At 36.5% G+C, this 26,318-nt stretch overlaps 1 protein-coding gene and 1 long non-coding RNA gene across 2 annotated transcripts; one reads left to right on the forward strand and one right to left on the reverse strand.

Moving 5' to 3' along the window:
- The first annotated feature begins 12,861 nt into the window (after positions 1-12,861).
- LOC120140401 (elicitor-responsive protein 3-like) lies at positions 12,862-14,371 on the forward strand. The gene is made up of 5 exons (XM_039155388.1): positions 12,862-13,040; positions 13,440-13,505; positions 13,646-13,772; positions 13,919-14,033; positions 14,158-14,371. Exons 1-5 carry the CDS (start codon positions 12,974-12,976, stop codon positions 14,227-14,229), a joined length of 447 nt encoding a protein of 148 aa, XP_039011319.1. The 5' UTR covers positions 12,862-12,973; the 3' UTR covers positions 14,230-14,371.
- Positions 14,372-16,464: 2,093 nt separating this feature from the next.
- On the reverse strand, positions 16,465-17,431 carry LOC120140456. The gene is made up of 4 exons (XR_005517724.1): positions 17,299-17,431; positions 16,877-17,020; positions 16,629-16,685; positions 16,465-16,520 (listed from the first exon to the last, which is right to left on the reverse strand). It is a non-coding gene; the product is annotated as an uncharacterized LOC120140456 (long non-coding RNA).
- Between the last annotated feature and the right edge of the window lie 8,887 nt (positions 17,432-26,318).

Genomic DNA, 26,318 nt, shown 5'->3' on the forward strand with positions numbered 1-26,318 from the left:
CAGCTCAAAACTTTTAGAAAAAATAATTATTTTTTAAATCACTAAACTCGTTTGGTTCGTTCTTGATAAGTTTATTTTTTAATGTATTAAAAATTAAAATTAAAGGTATAAATCAAGCGATTTTAATAGTTAAGAGATGATTATCTCTAGAGGTCTTAGGTCAGAATATAATGTTTGTACAGTTTTTAAAACTGAAAATCGCCTCAGTGACCAAAAAAAAGTTATAATATACGATTTTAACCAACTTTTTTTGGATTTGCCAAAATGACCAACAAAATCGCAACGCGAAATAAAAATCGCAACGCGAACACATAAATCGCAACGCGTATCCGTAAATCGCAACGTGTATCCGTAAATCGCAACGCGTATGGGTAAATCGCAATGCGTATCCGTATATCGCAACGCGTATCCGTAAATCGCAACGCGTATCCGTAAACCGCAACGTGTATCCGTAAATCGCAACGCGTATCCGTAAATCGCAATGCGTATCCGTAAATCGCAACGCGTATCCGTAAATCGCAACGATAATCCGTAAATCGCAACGCGTATCCGTAAATCGCAACGATAATCCGTAAATCGCAACGAGAATCTGTAAATCGCAACGATAATCCGTAAATCGCAACGAGAATCTGTAAATCACAACACTGAAATTTTGGGTATATAACACTGAAATCATAAACTAAATCCCTAAATCGCAACTCATTCCATCTCCATCTATCACTCTCTCCGGCGACATCCGTTCCTATATCCAACGACATCCTTCCCCATCCGGCAACAGGTCTTAGTTTCGCATCTCGTTTGTTTAGTTACAACCATGAAATCATCTAATGTTGATCATGTTTGGATAGATTTGTGTTTTGGAGGGTCATGGGATAATGTTAATGGTGTTTTACAATATATGCCTTTACCCATAAATCTTCAACTAAAATTGTCTTTACAAAAGTTAACTTATGAAACTCTAATGCTACGTGTTTCAAATAAATTGAATTTAGAGCCCCTAAGTGGATTTAGGCTATCTTATCAGAGAAATGGTAAAGTTTATTTGTTAACCGACAATGAAGATGTTGAACGATTCATTGCTTACATTAGTGTTTCACAAGATGATGTTACATTGTATGTTGTTGAACCTAGAAGTAGTATTGTTGGGTCAGTAGCGGGTAGTAATCAACTAAGTTTTTCTCAAAACCCACAACCTTTCTCTAATCCAAATCCCAATCAACTTTCAGCACCAAATTCCGGTTTTCGTATTGACCAGTTAGACGATGATGAGCCAACAGAAAAAATTGTGAGTACTAGTCAGTATTCGAAATTTGGTCTTGGTCATATCCGGACTTTGATATTGGTCAATACACGGATTTTGATGATGTTTCAGAAGAAGAAACAGACCATGCGTGTAATGATATTGATATTGGTCAATACCCGAATTTTGATGATGAAACAGCCGTTGCCGAAGAATGTAATGTTGATGATAATGAGGAGGAAGTTACGACTGTGAATGAACATGTTGAACATCCATTCTGTAATTCATATAATCCTGAAGAAGAAAAAGAAGAAGAAAAAGTCCCCGAAGAAAAGAAATGCCACGGGCGTATAACTGGAATATGCCAGAATTACTTCAGATACCGGAAGAAGAGTTGATAAAGAAAGCAGTTGATTGTTACACAAAAGTTATTCGTATCAAGAAAGATGATTGTTTTGATACAAAGGAAGACTTGAAGATAGCTTTATATACGAAATGTGTGGAAGATGGCTATCAACTAAAAGTTAACAAATCAAGCAAAGATCGTTTCGAAACAAGGTGTATGATTGACAAAAACTGTACGTGGCGTATGATTGCAAAGAGAATAAAAGATTGCAAAATGTTTCAAGTTAGGACTTTTATTGATAAACATACATGTTCAAGAACCCAAGTTTTTCCTCACCATAGACAGGCAAACAAAAAGGTGTTGGGTGGTTTTCTGGCTGAGTTAATGTTTTTGAATGGCAGGGTATATCGGGGACATGAAATTATGACTGACATGAATGCTCGGTTCAAGATTAGTATATCATATTCTCAAGCTTGGAGAGCCAAATGTTATGCCTTGGAATTGTTGAGGGGGTCGCCAGAAGCATCGTTTGCCCAACTGCCGGCTTATTGTCACAATTTAAAGCTGAAAAATCCTGGGTCGGTAACTCATATCAAAACAGATAGAGATGGACGCTTTGAGTTGCTGTTTATCGCCATTGGTGCTACGGTTAGTAAATCAATATAATTTTGTTGACTCATTTTTGTTAGTTACATGCATTTCACATTTAAATGATTATATTTCTTGTGTATATTATTTTGTAGATTCGTTCGTTTATTACTTGCATGCGCCCAGTTATTATAGTTGACGGAGCACATTTGAAAGGTCGATACCTTGGAGTAAACTTATTAGCAGTAGCCATGGATGCTAACAATGGGATATTGCCAATAGCTTACGGGGTTGGCAAATCTGAAACCTCTGATTCATGGACATGGTTTATGGGGCATCTTAGGGATTGCATAGGTCCTATTAGCAATCTGACAATCATATCCGATAGGGCAAACTCAATTGACAACGCTGTTAGAAGGTGTTTCCCAGATGCTTTTCATGGACTTTGTGGTGTTCATTTGTATAGAAATCTAAAATCAAGGTCTGCTGGTATAAAAAAGCACAAATGGACATACTGGAAGGCTGTAAAAGCTTATCGGGAAGTGGATTTCAATAAGCATATAAATTGTTTAAGACGTGTTTTGCCTCAGTGTGCTCAAACACTAGAAGATGTCGGGTTTGAAAGATGGTCAAGAGTACATCAACTTGGAGCAAGATATGGTTTCATGACGTCTAATAGTGCAGAATCAATCAACGCTCTAAGTCGTCATTCCCGGAAATTACCCATTACTATGTTAATGGAGTTTTTTCGAGCCTCTATTCAACAGTGGTACTACAAGAAAAGAAACCATGCAGGTATTATTTCTTTGAATTCGTAACTTATCATATTTATATATTTTACTAAGTATTGTTTATTTAAATTTACAGGAACATTGGAACATCGTGTTACACCATGGACTGAAAAAAAGATAACGAAACGTGTTGTGAAGTCAACGTCATGGAGAGTTGAACCATGTTCAAACACTTTGTTTCAAGTACTGGATAATAACTTAAATGGGCTAGTCGATCTAAATGCAAAGACGTGTAGTTGTATGAAATGGCAAACATCTGGTTATCCGTGTGGCCATGTTATAAAAGTTGCTCTTCATTTAAACCAAGATGATTCAAGCGCATACGCTATGGATTGCTACACTACAGAAGTTTATCGACAGACTTATGCCGAGATTGTCTACCCTATTCCACATCCTTCTGAGTGGGACATACCAGATGACTTACAAACAGTTTTGCCACCAGCCATGGACAGAAGGCTACCTGGCCGACCAAAAAGTCACGATCGTATACCGTCTAAGGGTGAAGAGAAGAAGAGATCGACATGTAGTCGGTGCAAGGAAAGTGGTCATACAAGGTTGACATGTGGATCACCAGTGCCATCAAAATCATCTTTTCCTCTACCAAAATATGGATCCTCATCAAAATCCAAAGCTCATATGGTGTGAACTTTGTATTATGTAAACGTTGTTATTCAGTTGTATTATGTAAACGTTTTAACATTTAACATTTTATGTGTATTATGTAAACGTTGCCATCAAAAGCTCATATGCAAACGTTGTATTATGTGGATTTTATGTGTGAACTTTTAACATTTTCAGTTGAATTAATGACTCAGGCCAACCATTTTGACTTAACCAACTCTTGTTATTCAGTTGTTATCACTATTAGGCATGCATTTGACTATCGCAACACGGAAAATACAATCGCAACGCGAAATGAAAATCCCAACATGAAAATCGCAATGCGGAAATGAAAATCGCAACGAGAGAATCGCAATGCGAAATGAGAATCGCAATGCGAAATGAAAATCGCAATGCGAAATGAAAATCGCAATGCGAAATGAAAATCGCAATGCGAAATGAAAATCGAACCGACATAATCGCAATGCGAAATTAAAATCGCAATACGAAATGAAAATCGCAATGCGAAATGAAAATCGCAATGCGAAATGAAAATCGCAATGCGAAATGAAAATCGCAACGAGATAATCGCAATGCGAAATTATAACGCATTGCGATTTTCATTTCCGCATTGCGATTTTCATTTCGCATTGCGATTCTCTCGTTGCGATTTTCATTTCGCATTGCGATTTTCATTTCGCATTGCGATAGTCATTTTTGCCTTCAACATAATGCAGATTGAAATCAACAAAATCAACCATTACATTTCAATCAATTAAACAAGCACAAATAAGAATTATGTTCGCATCAATTACACAAATCAACTTTTACAAATCATCTTTTACAAATCAATTAAACAATCAAAAAATAAGCAATAATTCTTATTTCCGATCATCTACTATTGAATCAACTTTTACAAATCAATTAAACAATCAAAAACAATCAATTAAACTATTGAATCAACTTTTGCAGCTCGACATCATTTTCACGCAGTTCACTTCTGAGATTAACCTGCAGAAACCAAACATTTGTTCAAACAACACTTTCTACGCAAATTATTGAATTCTAGTTACTTAACCAAACATTTTCATTTATAAGTATATAAACTTACCAATTGTTTATGGACATTTTTATAACGCGGATGCAGGTAGGCAGCGTCTCGTATATATCGATTTAGCCATATAATGCCGAAACCACAAGCCTACTGCAGCTTTATCTCTATCGGTGGGAGGTAGATACTTGATGCTTCCCGTCGTCAAACGCTCCAACGCCAAGCATACGAGAGGACCACAATCTCCTCTGGCTCCGCTCGTTTGTTGTGGCGCGGTCTCGTCTCTAATAACTGTAATATTGAGCTTCTTTGGCTTCTTGTTTCCAGAACGAGTCCAATAATTGATCGCATCCAAGAATTTAGCCAAATGAGAGCTCCATCCCTTAATAACATCTCTTAAATCAGCCAATGATATGTAATTTATCATGCTGTCATACACTATTGTCTTAAGGGATGGGAGCTGAAGCTCGACGAGAATCCAATGTTTACGTTCCAAAACAGGGATAAACACCTGCAATCATAAGTAATAATTCATTCATTTGCGCACTTATTTCATAAAACCTTTAAACTCAATCTAAAATAAATACTAACCTTATCGACCTCCCACCATGCAGGATAAAGTTTAGCTTGTCCATTGCCCAAATCAAATGATTCATCTCGTGCATTCTTCAAGTGAACGGCGTGAAAAGACGTCGGCATTATTGTATATCGTATATTTTTATTTTCTTAAGTTTTCTTATTATTAGAAGACGTGTCACCCACGCATCGATATGCTGTTTTACAAAAAAAGACATATATTAGTGACTTACATAAATTTAAAAAAAAATTAATCAAATTGAAATATAAGAAAAATATAAGACTTACCCCCCCATCGAAATAGCCATTGTCTTCGACCCCTAATAATACGCCCCACCAAGGCCGTTCAAGCAACAAAAAGATATCATCGGTGAGCTTGCATATGTCAGTGAAACACCCCTTGCTCCGCTCATGTAGATAAAATCAACTGCGGTCTTAGCCCAAAGGGTGTTATCCAAAATTGTGTCCGGTAGTTGTTCCCTCTCCTCTTCAGATACCGGTATGGTACTGGCCGGTAACTCATACGAGAGCCAACTCTCATCCATCATGTCCGGAACCGGTGGGGGTTTCTCAATACTTCGATATATTACCCCATGTGAATCAGACTCTGGAATGGTGGGAGGGACCTCTTCAACGATGACAGTTGCCTCTTGAACGGTGGGAGGGGACTCTCGAGGAATGATATGGGGGGCCTCTTCAACGATAGGAGTGGACTCTTGAGGGATGACAGGCGAGTCGGGCTTCTTCTTGCGGTGTCTTCGCACTATTGGGGTGTACGGAGACTTAATAGCACGTGCACGCTGTCTGATGCGTGAACTCCGTCGTGCAAGCATAACCCGACGTAAAGCATCCACTCTATCGGGCCGCTAAATAATTAAATACAAAAATCAGTAAATAAACAGACATGATCTTTAAACAGTGAAAACAAAGACAAATATGTTTCAAACTTGCATTGTATTCACCCAAGTCATTATTCTATCATAGTTCACAAAATGCATCAGATAACAAAGAAAAATATGTTTCAAACTAATACCCTGAAGTTAGTATTTGTCTTTGTTTTGTCTATTGGTTGAAGTAATGCAATCCATTCAAGTTTCAATTTGCAGAAGAAGAAGAAATAGTTTACTTTCGCAACACGAAACTTAAAATCGCAACGCGAAACCAAAATCGCAACGCGAAATGAAAATCGCAACGACAGAATCGCAATGCGAAATGAAAATCGCAACGAAAGAATCGCAACGCGAAATGAAAATCGCAATGCGATTTTGGTTTCGCGTTGCGATCTTGTCGTTGCGATTTTGGTTTCGCGTTGCGATTCTGTCGTTGCGATTTTCATTTCGCGTTGCGATTTTGGTTTCGCGTTGCGATTTTAAGTTTCGTGTTGCGAAAGTAAACTATTTCTTCTTCTGCAAATTGAAACTTGAATGGATAAATTTACTTTCAACCAAAAGACAAAACAAAGACAAATACTATTTCACAGTGTTAAAGAATACACAGTTTAGCAGAATTGGCAGCAACCGAACAAATTTACTTTCAACCAAAAGACAAAACAAAGACAAATACTATTTCACAGTGTTAAAGAATACACAGTTTAGCAGAATTGGCAGCAACCGAACAAATTTACTTTCAACCAAAAGACAAAACAAAGACAAATACTATTTCACAGTGTTAAGAATACACAGTTTAGCAGAATTGGCAGCAACGAACAAATTTACTTTCACCAAAAGACAAAACAAAGACAAATATATTTCACAGTGTTAAAGAATACACAGTTTAGCAGAATTGGCAGCAACCGAACAAATTTACTTTCAACCAAAAGACAAAACAAAGACAAATACTATTTCACAGTGTTAAAGAATACACAGTTTAGCAGAATTGGCAGCAACCGAACAAATTTACTAAGCAATCTAAGTGAAATGGCTAATCTAAGTGAAATTACGAGTAAATTTATCATTAAGTTAAATATGGAAAATCTTAAACTTACCTCGTTGCGTAGAGTATGAACCTCATTCTGCAACGATACTATCATCTCACGTAGAGCGGCAACCTCACCACGTAAAGTTGACACCTCCACACGCCATGCACCATCGTTATCGCGTAGAGTACCGATCTCCTCACGCAAGGCATTGACCTCATCACGTAACTCCCTTGACTCATCCCGTTGAGGTGGAGGTGGAGAACAGGGAGATAGGAGTCGTGGCATCTTTGCCGGTCGCCTATCATGAGGTGATGGTGGAGAAGAGGCTCGATGATGTGACGGGATAGGTGATGGCTCTCGTTCTAGAGATGTATAGTCGGGTCGATCGGGTGATGGCTCTAGGTGAGGTGATGGCTCTCGAATTGGAGGAAGTGGATGCTGCTCATCATCCGTGCCATCAAAAAAATTCTGACTAGCTTGCCACCAATCAGTGGCAAGCTCTTCCTCCGTGGGTGTCAGTCTTTGTAATGGAATGTTGGCCTCCTAAAATATAAAAACTCAAACAAAGTTAAACGTCTACTATTAATAACTTGTTTATATATTATATGAAAGTATTTGTGTTAACTTACATTATTTATTGTGGCATATGGTATTAAGTCTTCCCAATCCAACAGAGTTTTCCTCTTCCAGGAAATAGCCCTGGGAATATCATTTGACGTTTTTATTGCATATGTACGCATGCTGGGGAAAGCCTCGAATATCCAAATCTACAAACAATATAATAACAAAATTAGTAATTGTTAAATAATTAATTATAATTTTAGAAACATTATATAGAAATTCTTACCTTAAAGGCCCAAACAAAGCCTGACAAAGTGTATTTGGACCCATCGCCCCGCAAACTTTTGCGGTCATCAAAGGCAGACGACAACTTAGTCCAGGTAGCTTTCCATATATACGAACCCCACGGAAACAGATTCCATGCATTCAGGTCCTCTACCAATATTATTAGCTCCCGATGAATAGGTTGTCTGGCCTCTCTGCCTAAAAGCCGGCATACACAAGTAGTAGAAGGCATACTCGGACAACATCGACGTCTTCCATCCGAGTGAAACCAGCTTTCTTATTAAATAATTTCTTCAGGTCGTCGACATGTAGGTTCGGCTTCTCCATTGACTCATCCGGAAAAACCCGGGATAACCATGATGGCGGGCGATATGACGAGTGTACCGGCCTACATCATCGTGTCCGAATCGTAGACCAGTGATTAAGCAGAACTCCTTCCGCCCAAAGCAAGTATACGCTGGTGGAAAATGAAACCATATCTCTTCCTCACCACGTTGTATACTGTCGGGTAGATTTGATGTCATGGTCTGAAGCCACAAATGGGTCAAATTAGCATCTCCACCCGGATGCTGTACTCTCAGCCATGGCCCGAAGCAGGTTTCCTCAAACATTGTCTTTGAGCAGGTGAAAGCTTCTTTGCAATTGTAGTGGCCAGGCTGACTTTATTTCTCAAGGTCAATTGAGCCGAAAAAAATTTCTACAAAAACAATAAACATACCAAGTTAGATATACCAAAAACTACACTGTGAAGATATACCAAAAACAATAAACATAAAAAGTAGTAGTTTATTCTTTAAACTAAAATTTGCAACACTGTTTTGTCTTTTGGTTGAAATGAAAATCGCAACGAGAGAATCGCAACGCGAGATGACAATCGCAACGAGAGAATCGCAACGCGAAATGAAAATCGCAACGAGAGAATCGCAACGCGAAATGAAAATCGCAATGCGATTTTGGTTTCGCGTTGCGATTCTCTCGTTGCGATTTCCATTTCGCGTTGCGATTCTCTCGTTGCGACAGTCATTCTCTCGTTGCGATTTTCATTTATCTCGTTGCGACTCTTCTGCAAATTGAAACTTGAATGGATTGCATTACTTCAACCAAAAGACAGAACAAAGACAAAGACAAATACTAACTTGAAAATCGCAACGAGAGAATAGCAACGCGAAATGAAAATCGCAACGACAGAATCGTAACGCGAAATGAAATCTAAGTGAAATGGTTAATCTATTATTGAAATGACCAGTAAACTTATCATCAGTTTCAATATGAAAAACCTACAATAATGCAAACATTTCAAAATAAAAATAATTAAAAAAACTAACCCTCGGAGGTTGATTTTCCATTTCTGAATATTGTGAGGGATTTCTGACCGTGAATGGTTGTGAGGGATTTCGCCGGAGATGGGGACGGAAATCTTCGGAGATGGGGACGGATTTCTTCGCCGTAGAGAGTGAGAGATGGAGATGGGACTGAGTTGTGATTTTAGGTTTTAGGTTATGAGTTGCGATTACGGGATTTTGTCTTAATATTCTTTTTGTAATTTGAAAATAAAATACGCGTAGCGATTATAATGGCGCTTTAAATATCGCGTTGCGATTTACGGATACGCGTTGCGATTTTATGTATTATCGTTGCGATTTACGGATACGCGTTGCGATATACGGATACGCATTGCGATTTACCCATACGCGTTGCGATTTACGGATACACGTTGCGATTTATGGATACGCGTTGCGATTTATGTGTTCGCGTTGCGATTTTCATATTCGCGTTGCGATTTTGGAAAATCGCAATGCGAATTTGTACTATCGCATCGCGATTTTCAAGAATCGCGTTGCGATTTTGGAAACTGATTTGCGATTCTGGAAACTGATTTGCGATTCTGGGGATCGCGTTGCGATTTTTATTTCGCGTTGCGATTTTGTTGGTCATTTTGGCAAATCCAAAAAAAGTTGGTTAAAATCGTATATTATAACTTTTTTTTGGTCACTGAGGCGATTTTCTCTTTTTAAAATTCATTTTCAGATAATTGAGAATCTTTTGAAATACATATATTACTTGTAATTATCTTAGCTTTAATAATAATAATAAGATTTTTTTTAATATATAAATATTTGAAAAAATATTTGATACTTATAAAATATCTTTGAAAATATCTTTGAAAATATCTTTGAAAATATATAAATTAATTATTTTAATACTTAAATATTTTTGTGTTTTTTCCCGTAAACTTCTATTTCTTAAAATTATCAAAATTTAACAGAATAGAAATATTATTTTGGATGATGCTGTCACGTTCGATAAGTACAGATGAGTACCATTGACGATGAACACCATTAAATTAATTTATAAAATATTAAACATATAATTATAAATTAGTTAAAAATTTAACTAATTTAATTGAAATACAATATTTATAAAACATTAGTTTTTAGGGTAAACTATATCATTGACTACCTAACTATTTAACCCTTTTACTTTAACCATCAATTTTTTAATTTTGTCAATCGGGTCACCTAATTATTTAAATCTTATCAATCAAGCCACATGTCATTAAATATTAAATAAAATTTGTATAAGTACACATTTAGTCTTCATTACCTACACATTCTATTAATTTGATTCTAACTTTTATCTCATTCAGTAAATTTAATCTTTAATCTGATGGTAATATGTGTAACTGTGTGATTGAATATTTTTTAATATTTTTTATTTAATAAATTTTCCATCCAATCAAATGGTGCCACATGTCACCAATTAAATGAATGAAAAATAAATTAACTTAATAACCGCTGGTGGTGGGGTTTGAACCTAGGACGCAATTCGAAAAATTGAGTGGCTTAATCATTAAACTAAGCCACTAAATTTGTCTATTATACATAACATAATCTATATAATTTATAATATAGATAATGGTAATAAATGACCTTATAAGGACTTAAACATGAAATAATTGAATAGTATGAAAATATAAAATATATATAAACAAATATTATAATTGATTAATAAATGAATATGTTTTATTTATATTTTAAATCAAAAGTGAATTTAATATGTTATAATTGAAATGCATCATTTTATATATTTTAAATTAATAAATTATTTTTATTATTCTAATTTTATTGAACTGAATTGTATCATATCTTATATTTTAAAATATTATAACGTCGATAAGATTTTAATTTTAATCTTATTTAACAACTCTATATTAAAATAGACTAATTCAATAAAATCAAGTTTCCCCTAAAATTTTATTCAAATATATAATGAATAAATAATAAAATATAAAATGATTATTCTAACCGGAATATAAACAAGTTAATACATAAGTTAAAATGCTTACTACGATATGCCCTCAACTACCAGGAAAATTCTAAATCAACGAAGCTCTTCGTTATATTTCAATTATAATATATTAAAATTATATTTTTTTTAATTTTTCATTAAAATGATTAAAAATATAAATAAAATACATCCACATATTAATCAATTATAATATTTGTGTATATATATATTATCGTATTATTCAATTGTCTATGTTGGAGTTCTTATTAAGTCATTTTTCCTTTTTTTATTTTCATTAACTATATATATGTCGTGATAAATTTGTTATTTGAATGGTGCAACCCAATGGTTGGGGCATTTCCATCCTCTCCTTACGTCTTAGTTTCAAACCCTATCAACAGCAGTAATTGATTTAATTTATTTTATATTCATTTAATTAGTGGCACGTGGCACCATTTGATTGGATGGAAAATTTATTAAATTAAATAAAAATATTAAGAAAAAACATTCAATCACATAGTTACAAATGTCACCATTTGATTGAGGATTAAATTTACTGAATTAATTATAAGTTAGGACCAAATTAATTGAAGGTGTAAGTAATGGGGACTAAATGTGTAATTATACAAAATTTATTAACTACCACATCATCTCATCCGTTAATATTTAACGGCATGTGACTTGATTGAGAGGATTTAAATAGTTAGGTGACCCGATTGACAAAATTGAAAAATCGATAGTTAAAGTAAAAGAGGTAAACAGTTAAGTGATCAATGGTATAATTTATCATAAAAACTAATGTTTTATAAATATTGTATTTTCATTAAATTACATTTATATTTTTAACTAATTTATAATTATATGTTTAATACTTTATAATTTAACATTTTATAAATTAATTTAATGATGCCCATCGTTAACGGTGCTTATTCACACAATCGATATAGAATTTTTCTAACCTTTTTTAATAATGTTACATTGTTACCTGGTTTGATTAACTTATTTTTTTGACTAAATTTATAATTAGTTATAATAAAAGTTTATACGGTAAACTACATTAATAACCACTGAACTATTAAAATGTTTATATTTTGATCACTAAGATCGTGTTTTTTAACTGAAGTCACTACCATCAAAGAAATCATTTAGAGTGAACAAAATTGAAAATTTCCTTCAAGGCATTGTTTAGATATGAATAACCAAAGTGTTTAGAAATCATGTAGTTTAAATTTAGACTTGACCCAATTAAGACTCGGACAAAGAATTCAACTAATGTTCATACCATAAACCCGAACAGTTCATATATGGTATATCTTCACATACATGGTAGTTGACTAGTTGAGGCGACCGTGAATTATTTTCACTGTTTCCTTCTGAAAAGGCTATCCCTTTTTCTCATATATATATATGGGGTAGGGGAGGTAAGATAGTAGGTAACATCAAGTTGAGAGCAGCTTTCGTAAGAGACCTCCGAATTATGAAATGCCCTCCGTGGGACTCGATCCCACGATCTCAAAGTTAAAAATCTTGTACTCTACCAACTGAGCTGGATGGTCATTTCTAAAAAGAATATAATATTTCCTTCTTAAAAGAATATACAGAAAGAGATCCAAGAAAGAAGCAATTCCCCTTTATTATATAATATATATATATATATATATATATATGCTCTGAGGGATCTTGTCTGTCTTCACACATTCTTCTTTCTCGGTCTCTACGCTCTAAGAACATGCCTCAGGGAACCCTTCAAGTTGTTCTTGTTAGTGCCAAAGGTCTTGAGAACACTGATTTTCTCTGTGAGTCCTGTTCCTTCTTTGGTTAATCTGAAATCTTGCTGGTTTTTGTCTTCTTTACAGTTTACTCAATTTCAGCGTTATCTGGTAGATCTGGGTACATTTCAATGCTTTTAGCTGTTTTCCGTTACGATCTCAGGATAATTTCGATCGATCAAGAATTTTTGTCCAATCAGAAGTGATCTGATCGAAATCGCATCTGAACTGCATTGATCAATAGTAGTTTAGTTCTTCATGTTTATAAGATTATATGTAGATATAGATATTCACATGTCAGATCTGATATAGGTATATGTTTAATTTTTCAAAGGAATTTGGCGTAATGCCTTGTTTTTATTGCTTATATCTTCATGTTTGGTGTTGCTGATGTTTCTGGGAAATGAAAATATGGGGAACGAGCAGGTAACATGGATCCTTATGTGCTTCTCACTTGCCGAACCCAGGAGCAGAAAAGCAGCGTTGCATCAGGTTGGACTTGTGATCAATCTAAATTCTTAACACGTTATTCATCTGACTGGATAATATATCAATTATCATGATTCAAACTTTGTTCTTACTCTTAGTCTGTAATTATGTCTTATAGAGTTTTGAAACAATATTTTTCTCAGGAAAAGGGTCAGAACCAGAATGGAATGAGAATTTTGAATTCAATATCTCGGAAGGTGTTTCGGAACTCAAAGTGAAAATACTGGACAGTGATACCGGTTCTCAGGACGATTTCATCGGGGAAGTAACGTGAGTATTACTACTATATCCTCTCCTATATGACTCAGATCGAGTGCAAGTATTCGGATAGGATATGTGCTCGAAACATATTTCTTCTATTGAATATCATATCCCATACCCCATATCTGATGCTCATGTTTTAATGATAATTGAAGCATACCTCTGGAGCCTGTATTCGAGGGAGGACACCTTCCCCCAACTGCATATAATGTTGTCAAGGACGAAAGCTATTGTGGGGAGATTAGAATTGGCCTCTCTTTCACCCCAGAGGTACTGTTTGTATTTGCTTTGTTGATGCTTGAATCTGAATCTACTGAACTTTCACCTCATACAGGTGAATGTATGAGTCGAATGGTAAATAAAATGTAAAATCGTCCATTGCATCTTGCAACAGGAACATCAATCCAGGGATTACCAAGTTGATGAATCTTTTGGAGGGTGGAAGCAGTCTACTTACACCGATTAGACTACTACTTTTAGTTTTCAATCTTAATTTCTGCTCCAGCAACTATCATGTTTGCTTTTGAGCTGTTATCGTGTGTCTTCGAGTTTTGTTTCGGTTACTTGTGACTGGGAGATTATTAATAATTTGTACTTTAATTTTCTCAAATCATTGTCAAACTGATTAATGCAGGCTAGAATGGAAGCAAATAACGTAAGGCATTTTAATCATTTAAGTTTTAAATGTTAATGCAGTTAAAATCTTAATTGCGAATCACTCGGAAATCGAGAGATGCTAATCGGGTAGGTTACTGTGCTTAAAATCTAATGGATACCCAAAGCATATTGAAGGAAAAAACAAGAAGCTGTTGACACCTTAGATTATAAAGCAGCCCTTCTAGCATTGTTAACAAAGATCAAGATAATTCAAGGCGACGGTGGATTAACGCCTTTGTTTAACACAGCCGACTATTTAAAACTAGCCTTTACCGATTTACCCTATTCTATGTTCTTCTAAAGAAGCATTCCAAAATACAAAAGCCGGAACACCAAAAAGATGTCAGCTTCAAAAAGAAATATCTAACCTGAAGTCGACTTTAGATGTCAGGCAGTGATATGCTTCCTTTAGGACAGCTTTATATCTAGGACTATGTCACCTTGTCTGGTAATTTCTTTTTCTCCTTCCTGTAAGATTTTTTAGCACTAGTAGTGTTGCTTTTAGGTAAGCTCAGGGATGGAGGATTCAAAGGGAATTGTTGTTGCTGAACGGGTTGCCCCATGAGCGGTGCAAAGTTTCCATATCTGCAAAAAGATTGGTGGAAGTTCCTCTGAGAAGCAAAACTATCTCCTGCGGGACTAGAACTTGCAAGAATCTTGAAGGAGACTCAAAGAAAGAATCAGACCAATCAGACCAAAAGCTCCCAAATGGAATTGCTGATAGCTTCCCTGAATTCTCATCATTCGATTGTGCGAGAACAGTTTTGTTTTTATGAGGCTCTATGCTGTTGCTTGATGATTCGTCATGAGACGAAGTGGTATTGTACGTAAATTTCTGATGTTCAACCGCCGTTCTTGGTCCAATCTCAAGTTGTTGAGATGATTTCACTGTCAGATTCACTGGAGTCAAATCCACATATTGAATGGCTTTGCTATCATAAATCTTTCCAGCTGCAAAGTCGAGCACTTGTGTGTGCCTGACAAGTTGTTTTGAAGTTCCCTGTTGCAAATCCACATCTTTCTTTTTATACCCAACTGAGCTAAAAAGAGTTTTCTTACAGCTGCTACGTTCAGTTCGTGTTTCAATTAGATTCTTATGTTGCTGGACATTAGCAATAGACGTTTTAACGAGCCCTTCACTGATAGCATCCTCTAATGGTATTGCACCTGTAGGAGTCTTGATTGCCAAAAGAAATGTTGTACTTCTAACTTGCTGTCACTGCCTTCCTGAGTTTCTGGCATTAGCAGTTGCTCTCCAAAAACTTCATGGGAATTAATGTTATCGATTTCTGGATTGACTGTCACAGGAGAAGCTTGATGTGGAAGCGTGGCAATAGGGTCAATATTTAGCCTCCGAGTTGCTTTATCCACCGAAACACGTGGTGGTTTTGCTTCATTGTCAACATGCTCATGTTCAAGAACAGCAAGTGGTGTTGAAAACCGACAGTCAAGTCAAGCTCTTTCATCTTCTTGAACTTGCTCGAGTTCTTAGTTTCTACATTACTTCTCTTGCTTTCCATTCTTGTTTTACGTAGACTCTTCTCTTGCAGGACACTAGAAGCTGGAGTTGAACAAGACCTTCATTGGCAGCATCCTCATGTGGTTGTACCCCACCTTTAAGAGTCTTCAGTGTAAGCTTTAGACATTGCTCTGAAGAAAACAAAGGCTGTACTTCTGATTTACTGTCACTGGTCTGCTCAGTCTCCAACTTTTGTGGCTGCTTTCCGAGAATATCTTCGTCTTCGATGGGCTTTATAATCTTCTCCGCTAGCCCACAATTTGATTTAATTGTTGAATCCTAGGCTTGCTTTGCTACCTCTGGATTGGAGTGAACATTGAACTTCAGATGTGATTTCTCGTCTAAAACACATGAACCAATGATTTCACTTAGGCAAGGCTTAGGTTCAAGCCGATCGAGCTGATCTGATAACCCTTGAGGCAAATCAAGCTCTTTCTTATTCTCAGACTTGCATGAACTCTTAGAGTCCATGCTGCTCTTCTTTTCCGTTTCATTTTCATCATAGTCATTATTACATTGCCCTTTCTCGAAGGTCTCCGTGTCTAGGTCAGGTAAGATACTCCTATCAGATGTCTCCCCACCTGCAGAAAAAAATATTCACAAATGTTTCACTTGTAAGCCCTCCCCGACCCAAATTCTCAAGTTGGTTGTTAACAACTTACAAGGGTTTGTAGTTTTCCACCCCTCACCTATAACGAGCCGTCAGCAAGATGTTTCACTTTCTTCCTCTTAGCTGCTGGGAGTTGCTATTATAAACAGACGGCAAGGATAAAATCACTCGTCTAAATAAAGCATTCATCATTAATAAATGATATCATAATTTCACTTTTGATACAGCATGCATCGTTGAAATTATTTAATTAAATCTAGCATGTGAAAATCTGACCAAATGAAATGATAACGGAATCGGATGAAACTAAACTTCGTACAAACTTACTGATTCATCTGCATTAACTAAAATTTGGCCACTGTTGTCCTTCTTTGGTAAAAAAGCAGTTTCAGCAATCTCTCCAGTTTCTAGATAGTGAAGAACAGTAGTTTTCGAGCAAAAAACAAAGCCGCTGACTGGATCGGTGTAATACTGTAGCAGTTATAGTTATTACCAATCAACATTTGAAAAATATAATTAAAAAAAAGAACATTTGAAAAATACTATGCATGTTTAAAGGAATCTCCGCAGCAGTTAATTCATGACACTATCAAGGCAAAGCTTTAAGCAACACAAGCACAAGATTCAGCACAAAATATTTTGGTGGTGTGTGTACAAAATCGAGGGCAAGAGCCAAGTTGGATTTTGTCCGTGTATGATTAAAATAAAATATTCTAGGGGACCGCATGATTTCGAAAGAAATATCATACCGAATATCTTCGGACTCCATATACGTTCCTTCTAATCTTAACTTCCTTAATCCACCCTGATGGTAAATCATCATCGGTTGACTTCTCGATTACAACCTATAGAAAAATCAAGACAGCATATGTTATTCAGAAGATATAAAAATAAAACAATTTTCTATGTTTCGTAAAATATATCCTAAATAAGGTAAAACTTTTATGCATTGTATGTGCTAAGACACCACCAATCTCTCCGTCTGCAAACTAAATAAATAGAAATGACAGAAACAAAAATGGTAGCAAAATGATTTTTGAGAACCGACTTTTTTTCTAGAGCGGGAATCTCTTTTTTTTTTCTCAGGTTTTCTCTTACTCGATACTTCAAGGCCAAGAAATCGGAACACCTGTGGCTTGGAATAGAATTTAAGTCCAGTTGACGGATCAACATACATCTGCAACAAGAAAGCAATTCAATAAAACTAAAATTGAAATATTAGAAAGAGAAGAAAAGAGTTTACATTTCCTCATGTTAGTAAATGCATAGTGTTAATTAAAAATCATGTTCGTTTATAGATACAGTTCAGATGCCTACAGGACAGGACATTGATGCAGTAAGGCAAAAGCTAGTCCATGAAAAATACAGTATTACGAATTCCATATGACAATAGAAGAGGGAAATGCCTTGTGATTCCTACGCATAAAAGAAGAACAAATTCCACATACCTTGACTCGTCTTTCAAAAGTTAGACCACTCTTTCGGGTTTTTACCTCCACGAGCCAATCCTTAGGTAACCATTCCGGACGTTTATTTTCTTTTACAGCAGTCTGTATGAAGATCGAGTAAATAGAAGTGAAGGCTATGAACTTGCTTGAAATGTTGCCATAATTGATTATCAAGACACAATAGTTCATTCTTTGTTATGTGTTTCCTACTTTAGAGCTCGACTCTGTTAAGAATCCCGAATACCTCACTGACTTGAAATAGAATCCAAATCCAGCTGAAGGATTAACATATATCCGCAACAAGAAAAGCAATATATAATTAGATAAACGAATGAAAAAAAGGGACAAAAGTACAGTTAAATAATTAACCACACTTACAGCCATCGTTCGCTGATGATGTTATATTTTTCCTTAATGTTGGCAGCTTGTCATCAAATTGTTTGCTTTCCATTTTGGTATATTGGAGAAGATCATCCTTGGTAAAGAACTTCCGACCGCTTGCCGGATTCACATATTGCTACATAAAGAAAACAGGACATATAATACCCTCAAAAAATGTTAATCGAGGTAAATAGACTTAATATCGAATTTCTGTCACCATATCATCAATCATTGAAGCATGAACCAAGAAATCAATGTTTCAGTGCCACGAAACGTCTTCCCGCATAAAAACGACAAGAACATTCCATTGCCTATAAAAGATCTTTGAACAGAACAAAATCGACCCGTTGTTACGCGCCTTTACCGCCGAGTACCAGAGTTTCAAAGAACTCCCATTTCCATGCAATGTATATCCCCAAAATGCAAAACCAACAGAATCAAACCTCGATCCCTTCGGCCTCCAAAACTTATGAATTCAACGAAAAATAGAACCCTTGTTTATCCATCTAACCCCCAAATTCAACATGCAGGAAACAACAGTTATCATTCGACATAATTTCTTTCACATGCAACTGAAAAACAACCGATCATCGACTAATACAAGCTACTGTAATCTTTGATCTTTAACTTCATCAGTCCATTTTGTCTTTTTCTTTGCTAAATATTCTCCAAAAAAACACTAATTTTCTTTTAAAATAAAAACTAAAACACAGACGTACAATTCTAGCTGGGTAATAATTAACAAACCGTGATTCGGCGACCAGTCTTTTGGAAACTGAACTCTCGGTTCCAGCCAGGGGGAAGCCAGTCCGGTGAACTTTCTACCGTCATTTTCACCGGAGATTAGATTTCCGGCGATCAAACACCTCTGTTTGATTTGTTTGAGGAGGAGTAGAAAGAAGTGGTCTTTGTGGAGGTTTTTGTATGAGCTTTGGACTTTGGAGTTTGTCTGAAAAGTGAAATGTATCGTAGGAGGTGTAACTGAAAACCAGCACGTGTCATTTTTTTAAAGATACGTAATATGAGTATAAACTACATAAATATTAAGTGTATTATTTTTCTTTTAATTTTTATCAACGAATTAACTTTTTTAATAAAAATATGATGATCGATCGTAAGTATTTAACGGCGTTTTTTCTGAAAAATTATATTTTTAATTTAATATTTTCGATCAAGCACAGGTCAGACTATATTTCTCGATTTAACACCCTTTGTAATAAAGAGCGTCTCCTGCATGGCTATACGCTGATTTGGTACCACGTGTGGGTAAGACGCGCCCCCTGCGACGCGTCTTATGTTAACATAGATACACGTGTGTATGACGCAGGACAGGTTGGTAATTAAGGGTATAGCGCGGGACAGGGGCCGCGCCTTACCTGTGATTCTGACACGCGTCAGAAAGGCGCGGTCCCTGCCCCGCGCTATACCATTAATTATCAACCTACCCCGCTCGTTCACACCTATCCCTCCCTATAAATACCCCATTCTCAATCACTTTCATCACACTAAATCCTCTCAACTTCTCTCAAATACTCTTATTTATCTTATTAAAGTATATTTTATTATATTTAATATTTTTAGTAATTTATTTAATTATTTTAATTGTTTAATATTTTATTCAATTAATTTTTTTTTTGCATATATAAAATGGAAGGCGGTTTACTTTGGTTAGATGGAAATCATATATCTCGACACTTTGCTGATACGGTAACATTTTAACGTTTTAATTTAATTAATTAATTTAATGCATGATTATTAGTTTAAAAATTAATTTGTGTAATTATTTATATTGTAGGAGAGAGACCGTATATTAGATCTTTTTATTAGGAACCTTAAGTTAGTTATACCTACTCGTGTAATATTGTATTTAGTAGAGGTTGGATTCGGTCACCTAGGTAGATATCAGGGTCATTGTAAGATAGAACCGGACCTTATTTCTGCCTTAGTAGAGCGGTGGAGGCCGGAGACCCACACATTTCATCTTCCGTGCAGAGAGTGCACGATCACGCTTGAGGATGTTTCTATGCACCTGGGGTTCCCGTGGATGGAGGTGTGATATCAGGGATAGCTTCCGGTTCTTGGACTACTTTGTGCTGGGTTAGTCTAGGACGTGTCCCGGAAAATTTTAACGGTGGATGGATATCGTTAAATTGGTTAGATGCCAATTTTCGGGAGTTGAGCGAGGACGCGTCTGACGATGAAGTTAAACAGTATGCACGGGTATGCATACTGCAGCTGATAGGAGGGTTGCTGATGCCGGACAAATCGCGCAACCAAGTTCACTGTATGTGGTTGCAACATCTTGGCGACTTTCATCTGGCCGGATCACTCAGTTGGGGCTCGGTAGTTTTGACTTGCCTGTACAGGGAGATGTGTCGAGCCATTGACTACAGGCGTAATGCTATCGGCGGATGTCTCCTACTGCTGCAGTCTTGGGCATGGTATCGATTGTCCTTTTTATGTCCCGTTGTCAAGAATCCATTCGTATTTCCGCTACTCCTAAGGTAATTATAAAACTGATTTTGTATATTAATAATTTTATACAGTGAATAAGAAATTATTTTTCATGAATAGGTGGTCTACTGATAGGAAAAATCATCAGGAGCTACCTGATGATTTAGAAAAAATTAGGGTGTTAATCGATCAGAAGGCTGACACACAGGTATGAATTTTAATGTTTAAAAATCGATTTTAGATTATAGTTATATAATTAGATTATTATTTTGATAAAAATTATATATATTTATTTTAGTTTGAATGGGTGACATATTCTACTAATGATGTGAGGGTGATGATCCCACCTAAGTTGAGGGGCCCATCAGATGTTTGGATGGCGATAGTCCATTTAATATGTTATGCGACCGTCGAGTGGCACTCCATTAATCGCGTGCTCCGGCAATTTGGTTGTTTTCAACCAATTTCAGAAGTACCTCGTAATATGGACGAGTTGCATAGCACAGATAGACACGGCAAGACAGATACAAATTGACTGGTGAGGCATCATGTGTGGGTCGTGTTGTGGGAGGATCGACATCAGCGCCTTCCCCGTAGAGAGCCCATTTTACTTGACCTCTTGATGGTTTCTGACGGTTATTACGAGTGGTTCAACAGTAACGGGAAACTGTTTCTGCTTCCTGAGGATGCACGAGGCCAGACCTTTCCGCGACGTCGACAGAGACGTTCACCGATACAACACCATCGTCCCCCGACTCGTGGACGGAGAGCAGGTGCTTCCGGTTCATCCTCAGCTGCACCAGCAGGACCTTCACAGCAGCCACCGTATCCACCAGCTTACATACCGAAGCCATATATGATGTCACCACCGCCTTTCCATTACCAGATGCCGCCACCGCCACCTGGTTTTATGACCCCGCCGCCGCCACCGTCACAGAGTTATATGACCCCTCCTGAAGGCTATTATGGGTCTATGATTGCATATCCGACTTGGGGTTCATATGCTCATATTTTGGTGGGTTCAATATCACCCATGGCCGCAGCACAGACACCTCCTGTACAGTTTTCACACTCAGCGATGTCTGGGTTTTATGAGTTTTCCCAGTTTTCGCATGACGGTCGGATAGTCAGTCATACACCTCGAGGGTCCTTATTTTATGGAGGTGCTTTATTGTCATCAACTCCTCATCAACAAAATATAGCTGCTCAGGACGACGACGACGATGATGATGACAGCGATGAGTCACAACCAGTGATATGAAGAAATCCTCCTCGAGACCGACAGCCACCGCCCTGCGGAACACATTCGCGTCGCAGGCATCGATAGATTTTGTTTTTTTATACTTGTATTTAGTACTTTTTATTGTAGTTGTTTATTGGACTTTTTTATTGTAATTTTTTATTATTTATCATTTAATACTTACTTTGTTAATTTATCATTTAATATAAGTTATTGTAATTTGGTTATCATTTAATACTTATTGTATCGTTAATATCAATTATTCGTTAATATAACGCCAACGTCTAATCTCGTATAATTGTATCATTTTTTAATCTTCATCAACAGTTATCGAATAACATTAACTTGAAGTAAATGCAAAGTAAAATACAAGAATTATTATTTGATAAACAACTACATCATTTCCTCACCAATTGTTACTTGATGACAACATAATTGGACTTGTTTTTCTAGTGTATCCTGAGTTTCTACAATGCCCACATCTTCTGTCTTGTCTAGATCTTTCTCGAATATCCATATCGCAATGAATTCGATTGGATTTTGGACGACTACGCTCCCTCAATAAACTTAGATTTGGTACAATCGGAAGCCAATCTTGAACCTCATTAGGGTCTTTGTCATTACCTATGAGGGAAACTCAAATTCTTATACCTTAAAAACTTCAGGTAGTAGGCATTCGAGATCCACAAAACGGTTATAGTCTTGACGTATGCGAGCAAGATGCTATCACATGAGAGCATGGATACTTCAGAGCTTGAAAAAACCCGCAGTCGCACGTTCTGTCCCTTAGATTTACTCTTAACGACACAGCTTCAATCCCTTGAAGAGGTTGCGAAAACTCTGTGACACGAAACATTTCATGACTTCTAGAGAAGCTTGTTACAGACATTCCATTTGATGCAGCAATTTTTTTCTGTATATCTGCAACTAATCTAGGGTGATAGACATGACCGTATTGTATCCAAGTTTCAACTTGTCCCCCGAGCTTCGCAAAAAGCACCCCCAAACAAAAATATGTAGTTTTTACCAAAGCCGCTACAGGTAAGTGACGTGCACCCTTTAAGTTTGAATTGATTGCCTCAGCCAAGTTGGTCGTCGTGTGTCCATATAGATATCCACCATCATATATATTCGTCCATATTTCTTTATCGATGAGGCTGATGTAATCGTATCATTCCTCACTTTTCGCCCGCAAATCTTGAAGCATTGATTCAAACGTTCGAGGAAGTAGTTCGTAACATGATCAAAAAATGTATAACTTAATAACTCGATTTCTTTGCAAAATTAAAATGATCAAAAAAATGTATAACTTACTAACTTGCTTTCACTTACCAATGCGCACAATTAATTGACACTATCATTCTTCTTGTACCTTCCATGGTAGTTCGCAACAATGTGTCGGAGACAATACCTATGTTGGACAAAGGGTGGTTGCCACATTGGACCCAAAGACTCCATTGCTGCTTTGATCCCAACTCCGCGATCTGAAATAACACAGATTTTCTCCCTCGTGATAATATGTGCACGTAAGTTTCGGAGGAAAAAAGCCCAATAATCTATATCTTCTCCTTCAACAATAGAAAAATCAACTGGGAGAATATTGCGATTGTCATCTTGGACAACTGTCAATAATAAACTTGCTTGTATTTTTCATACAAGAAAGTCCCGTCGATCTGGACCACAAGCTTACAATATTTGACAACATTAACGCATTGTGGGTAAGTCCAAAAAACCCGGTAGAATTGGCATCGGTCACGTAGAACTCGATCATTATGGTATGCATAGGAGGTTTCAAAGTCCACAATTATCCCAGGATTCAACGTCCGCACTAGCCTAAACCAACCTGGAAGTTCGTTGTAAGATGCATCCCATTCGCCATGAAGTTTGACAATGGCATTTTGTTTTGTCAACCAAGCTTTTTTATATGAGACATTGTACTCATACTGCGATTGTATAGCTGAAATCAACACTGCAACAACTATATGAGAGCTTGTTTTTACCATGGGCATGGTGGCTTGGCATATCACTTCAGAGTCCAAGTTGGGATGATATTGGTTGACCCCTCCAGCACAACATGTGTGAGGACCGTTGTATACTGTTAGTTCCCATCTGTTCTTTTTCCTCTTCCTCTTCGATACGTGAACCATCTAATTGCATCCGTTTTTGCGTCGGCACAGTATCATACATATTTTTCGGTCGTAGAGCAATCGACTCTGGACTGAACAAAATTACGGATATTGTAATTTTTTATAGCCATCATCGCTTCTTCCTTGCTTGAAAACTCTATGCCTAAAGATAACTCACCATTATTTATTGATGAGTAATATCTATTGTCACCGAGATGAGGCATATTCGTAAATTTTGGCTTGTAAATTGCATCATAATCAGCTTCATACATGTGTACTGGAGGGTCAGTTTATGCCACATTTGCTGGAACTTCATCTACATCATCATCACCATCGGAGTTAAATTGTAGTGATTCTGGGTGAATGAATAGTCCAGTCTCAGCACCATCCGTACCAGGCTCACGAAGCGGTTCTTCTGGTGGATATGATGGTTCCTCCATGCTCTTCACATTTAGGTCGAAGAACCTACTATTGGCACGTATTCCCCTTGAACTATAAGGCATATCTGGATTGAGATCGAAAAAGCTCGCAGTCGAATGCCTCCCCCTAGAGCTTGAAGCCATCGTGTCAAATGGAAACTGCACAGATTGTTGCATCGATGGCATCTCCATATTAAGGTCAAAGAAATTTACAGATGAATGCCTTCCCCTCGAACTGGACGCGATGTTGCCATACAGATTGTTCGTGGACCCACCTCGGTGCATATCGTAAGGAGTTGCGGATGAATGTCTCCCCATTGAAGTTGATGTGCCAACACCATGATGTGGATTTCCCATTATGGCATTAAATTATTACACATTACTATAGTCGGGCTGTCAACTTGATCAACTTGTTCAGCCATCCCATAGTGTGAGCTTAATGGCAGACCCCGAACAGCACGCACTTGAACAAACTTTGCATACATCTCAATATCGCTGTATGAATAATTACTTTGAAAATCAGCCATCATTTCAACATCATCATTATTCGATAGTTCGAAACGCTGTATAAATTAATGGCAACAATGATGTTGGAAATCTGTACTGTAACGACGACATTCTTCTACTACTTCCAACATAAACATTCCTCGAAATCTTCGTTATCAGCTCCTCAAGAGTTATGTTTCTCTTGAATGATATTTTAACACGCTCATTTGATACGAAAATACACACGTTTTTCTTCTCAAATTTCTTCATCATAATAAACAATAGCTGAAAGTCGCGTCATTCTTAGAGTTTAAAAGTGTAACAGTATTATATTTGCAAAAAACAACTGAAACAAACCTAATTAAATAAATAATATATGACCAAAAATATAACAGAATAAATTTTTTACACATAAACGTAAATAATTTAAATAATATTTTATATTATTACCTGCACCGCAAAAATATTTCGACGTATGCCTCACTTTCTAATTCTACAAACACATAAATTAATTGAAAACAATTAGTATATATTTTTTTCAAATAATCATATAACTATAAAATAATATTATAACAAAATAACCTTATAACGAAAGATCGAGCAAACTTTTGAATCAAATATAAAATGATTGTCGGATGTTATTTACTGATTCAAAGGATGTTGGTGAGAGAGTTTACGGGAGACGACTATTTATAGCCGAGAGAAGATGCCTTAAAGCCGAAAAGTTTGGGAATGCATGTTTGATAATTGAGATAATTGAATAGCGTGCCCCTACCTCGCGTTATATCTTACGTGGCGTATGGCGCTGCCCCTGCCCCGCGCCATACACACGTGTATCCATGTCAGCATAAGGCGCGCCGCAGGGGGTACGCCTTACCCCACGTGGCGTCAAATCAACGTATAGCGCGCTGCAGGAGGCGCGCCTTACTGCAAAGGGTGTTATATCAAAAAATATTATGATCGGTTCCTGATAGAGAATATTAAATTAAAAAGATGATGTCATATTTAACGATGACAATTTCAACAACAACATAAAGAAGATAAATCTAGAGCGATGGTAAATAAGTAATTTTATTTAAATTTTTTTAATTAATTGATAACGTACACATATTTTATAAACACATATCTTTGAATTTAGATTTTTTTATAGAAAACAATATTTCTTTTTATTATTAAGATTACTTGATAAATTCAAATTTCAACAAATTAGATAGT

The sequence above is a fragment of the Hibiscus syriacus genome, unplaced genomic scaffold, assembly GCF_006381635.1.
Source record: "Hibiscus syriacus cultivar Baekdansim isolate YM2019G1 unplaced genomic scaffold, ASM638163v2 tig00110785_pilon, whole genome shotgun sequence".
Taxonomy (NCBI): Eukaryota; Viridiplantae; Streptophyta; class Magnoliopsida; order Malvales; family Malvaceae; genus Hibiscus; species Hibiscus syriacus.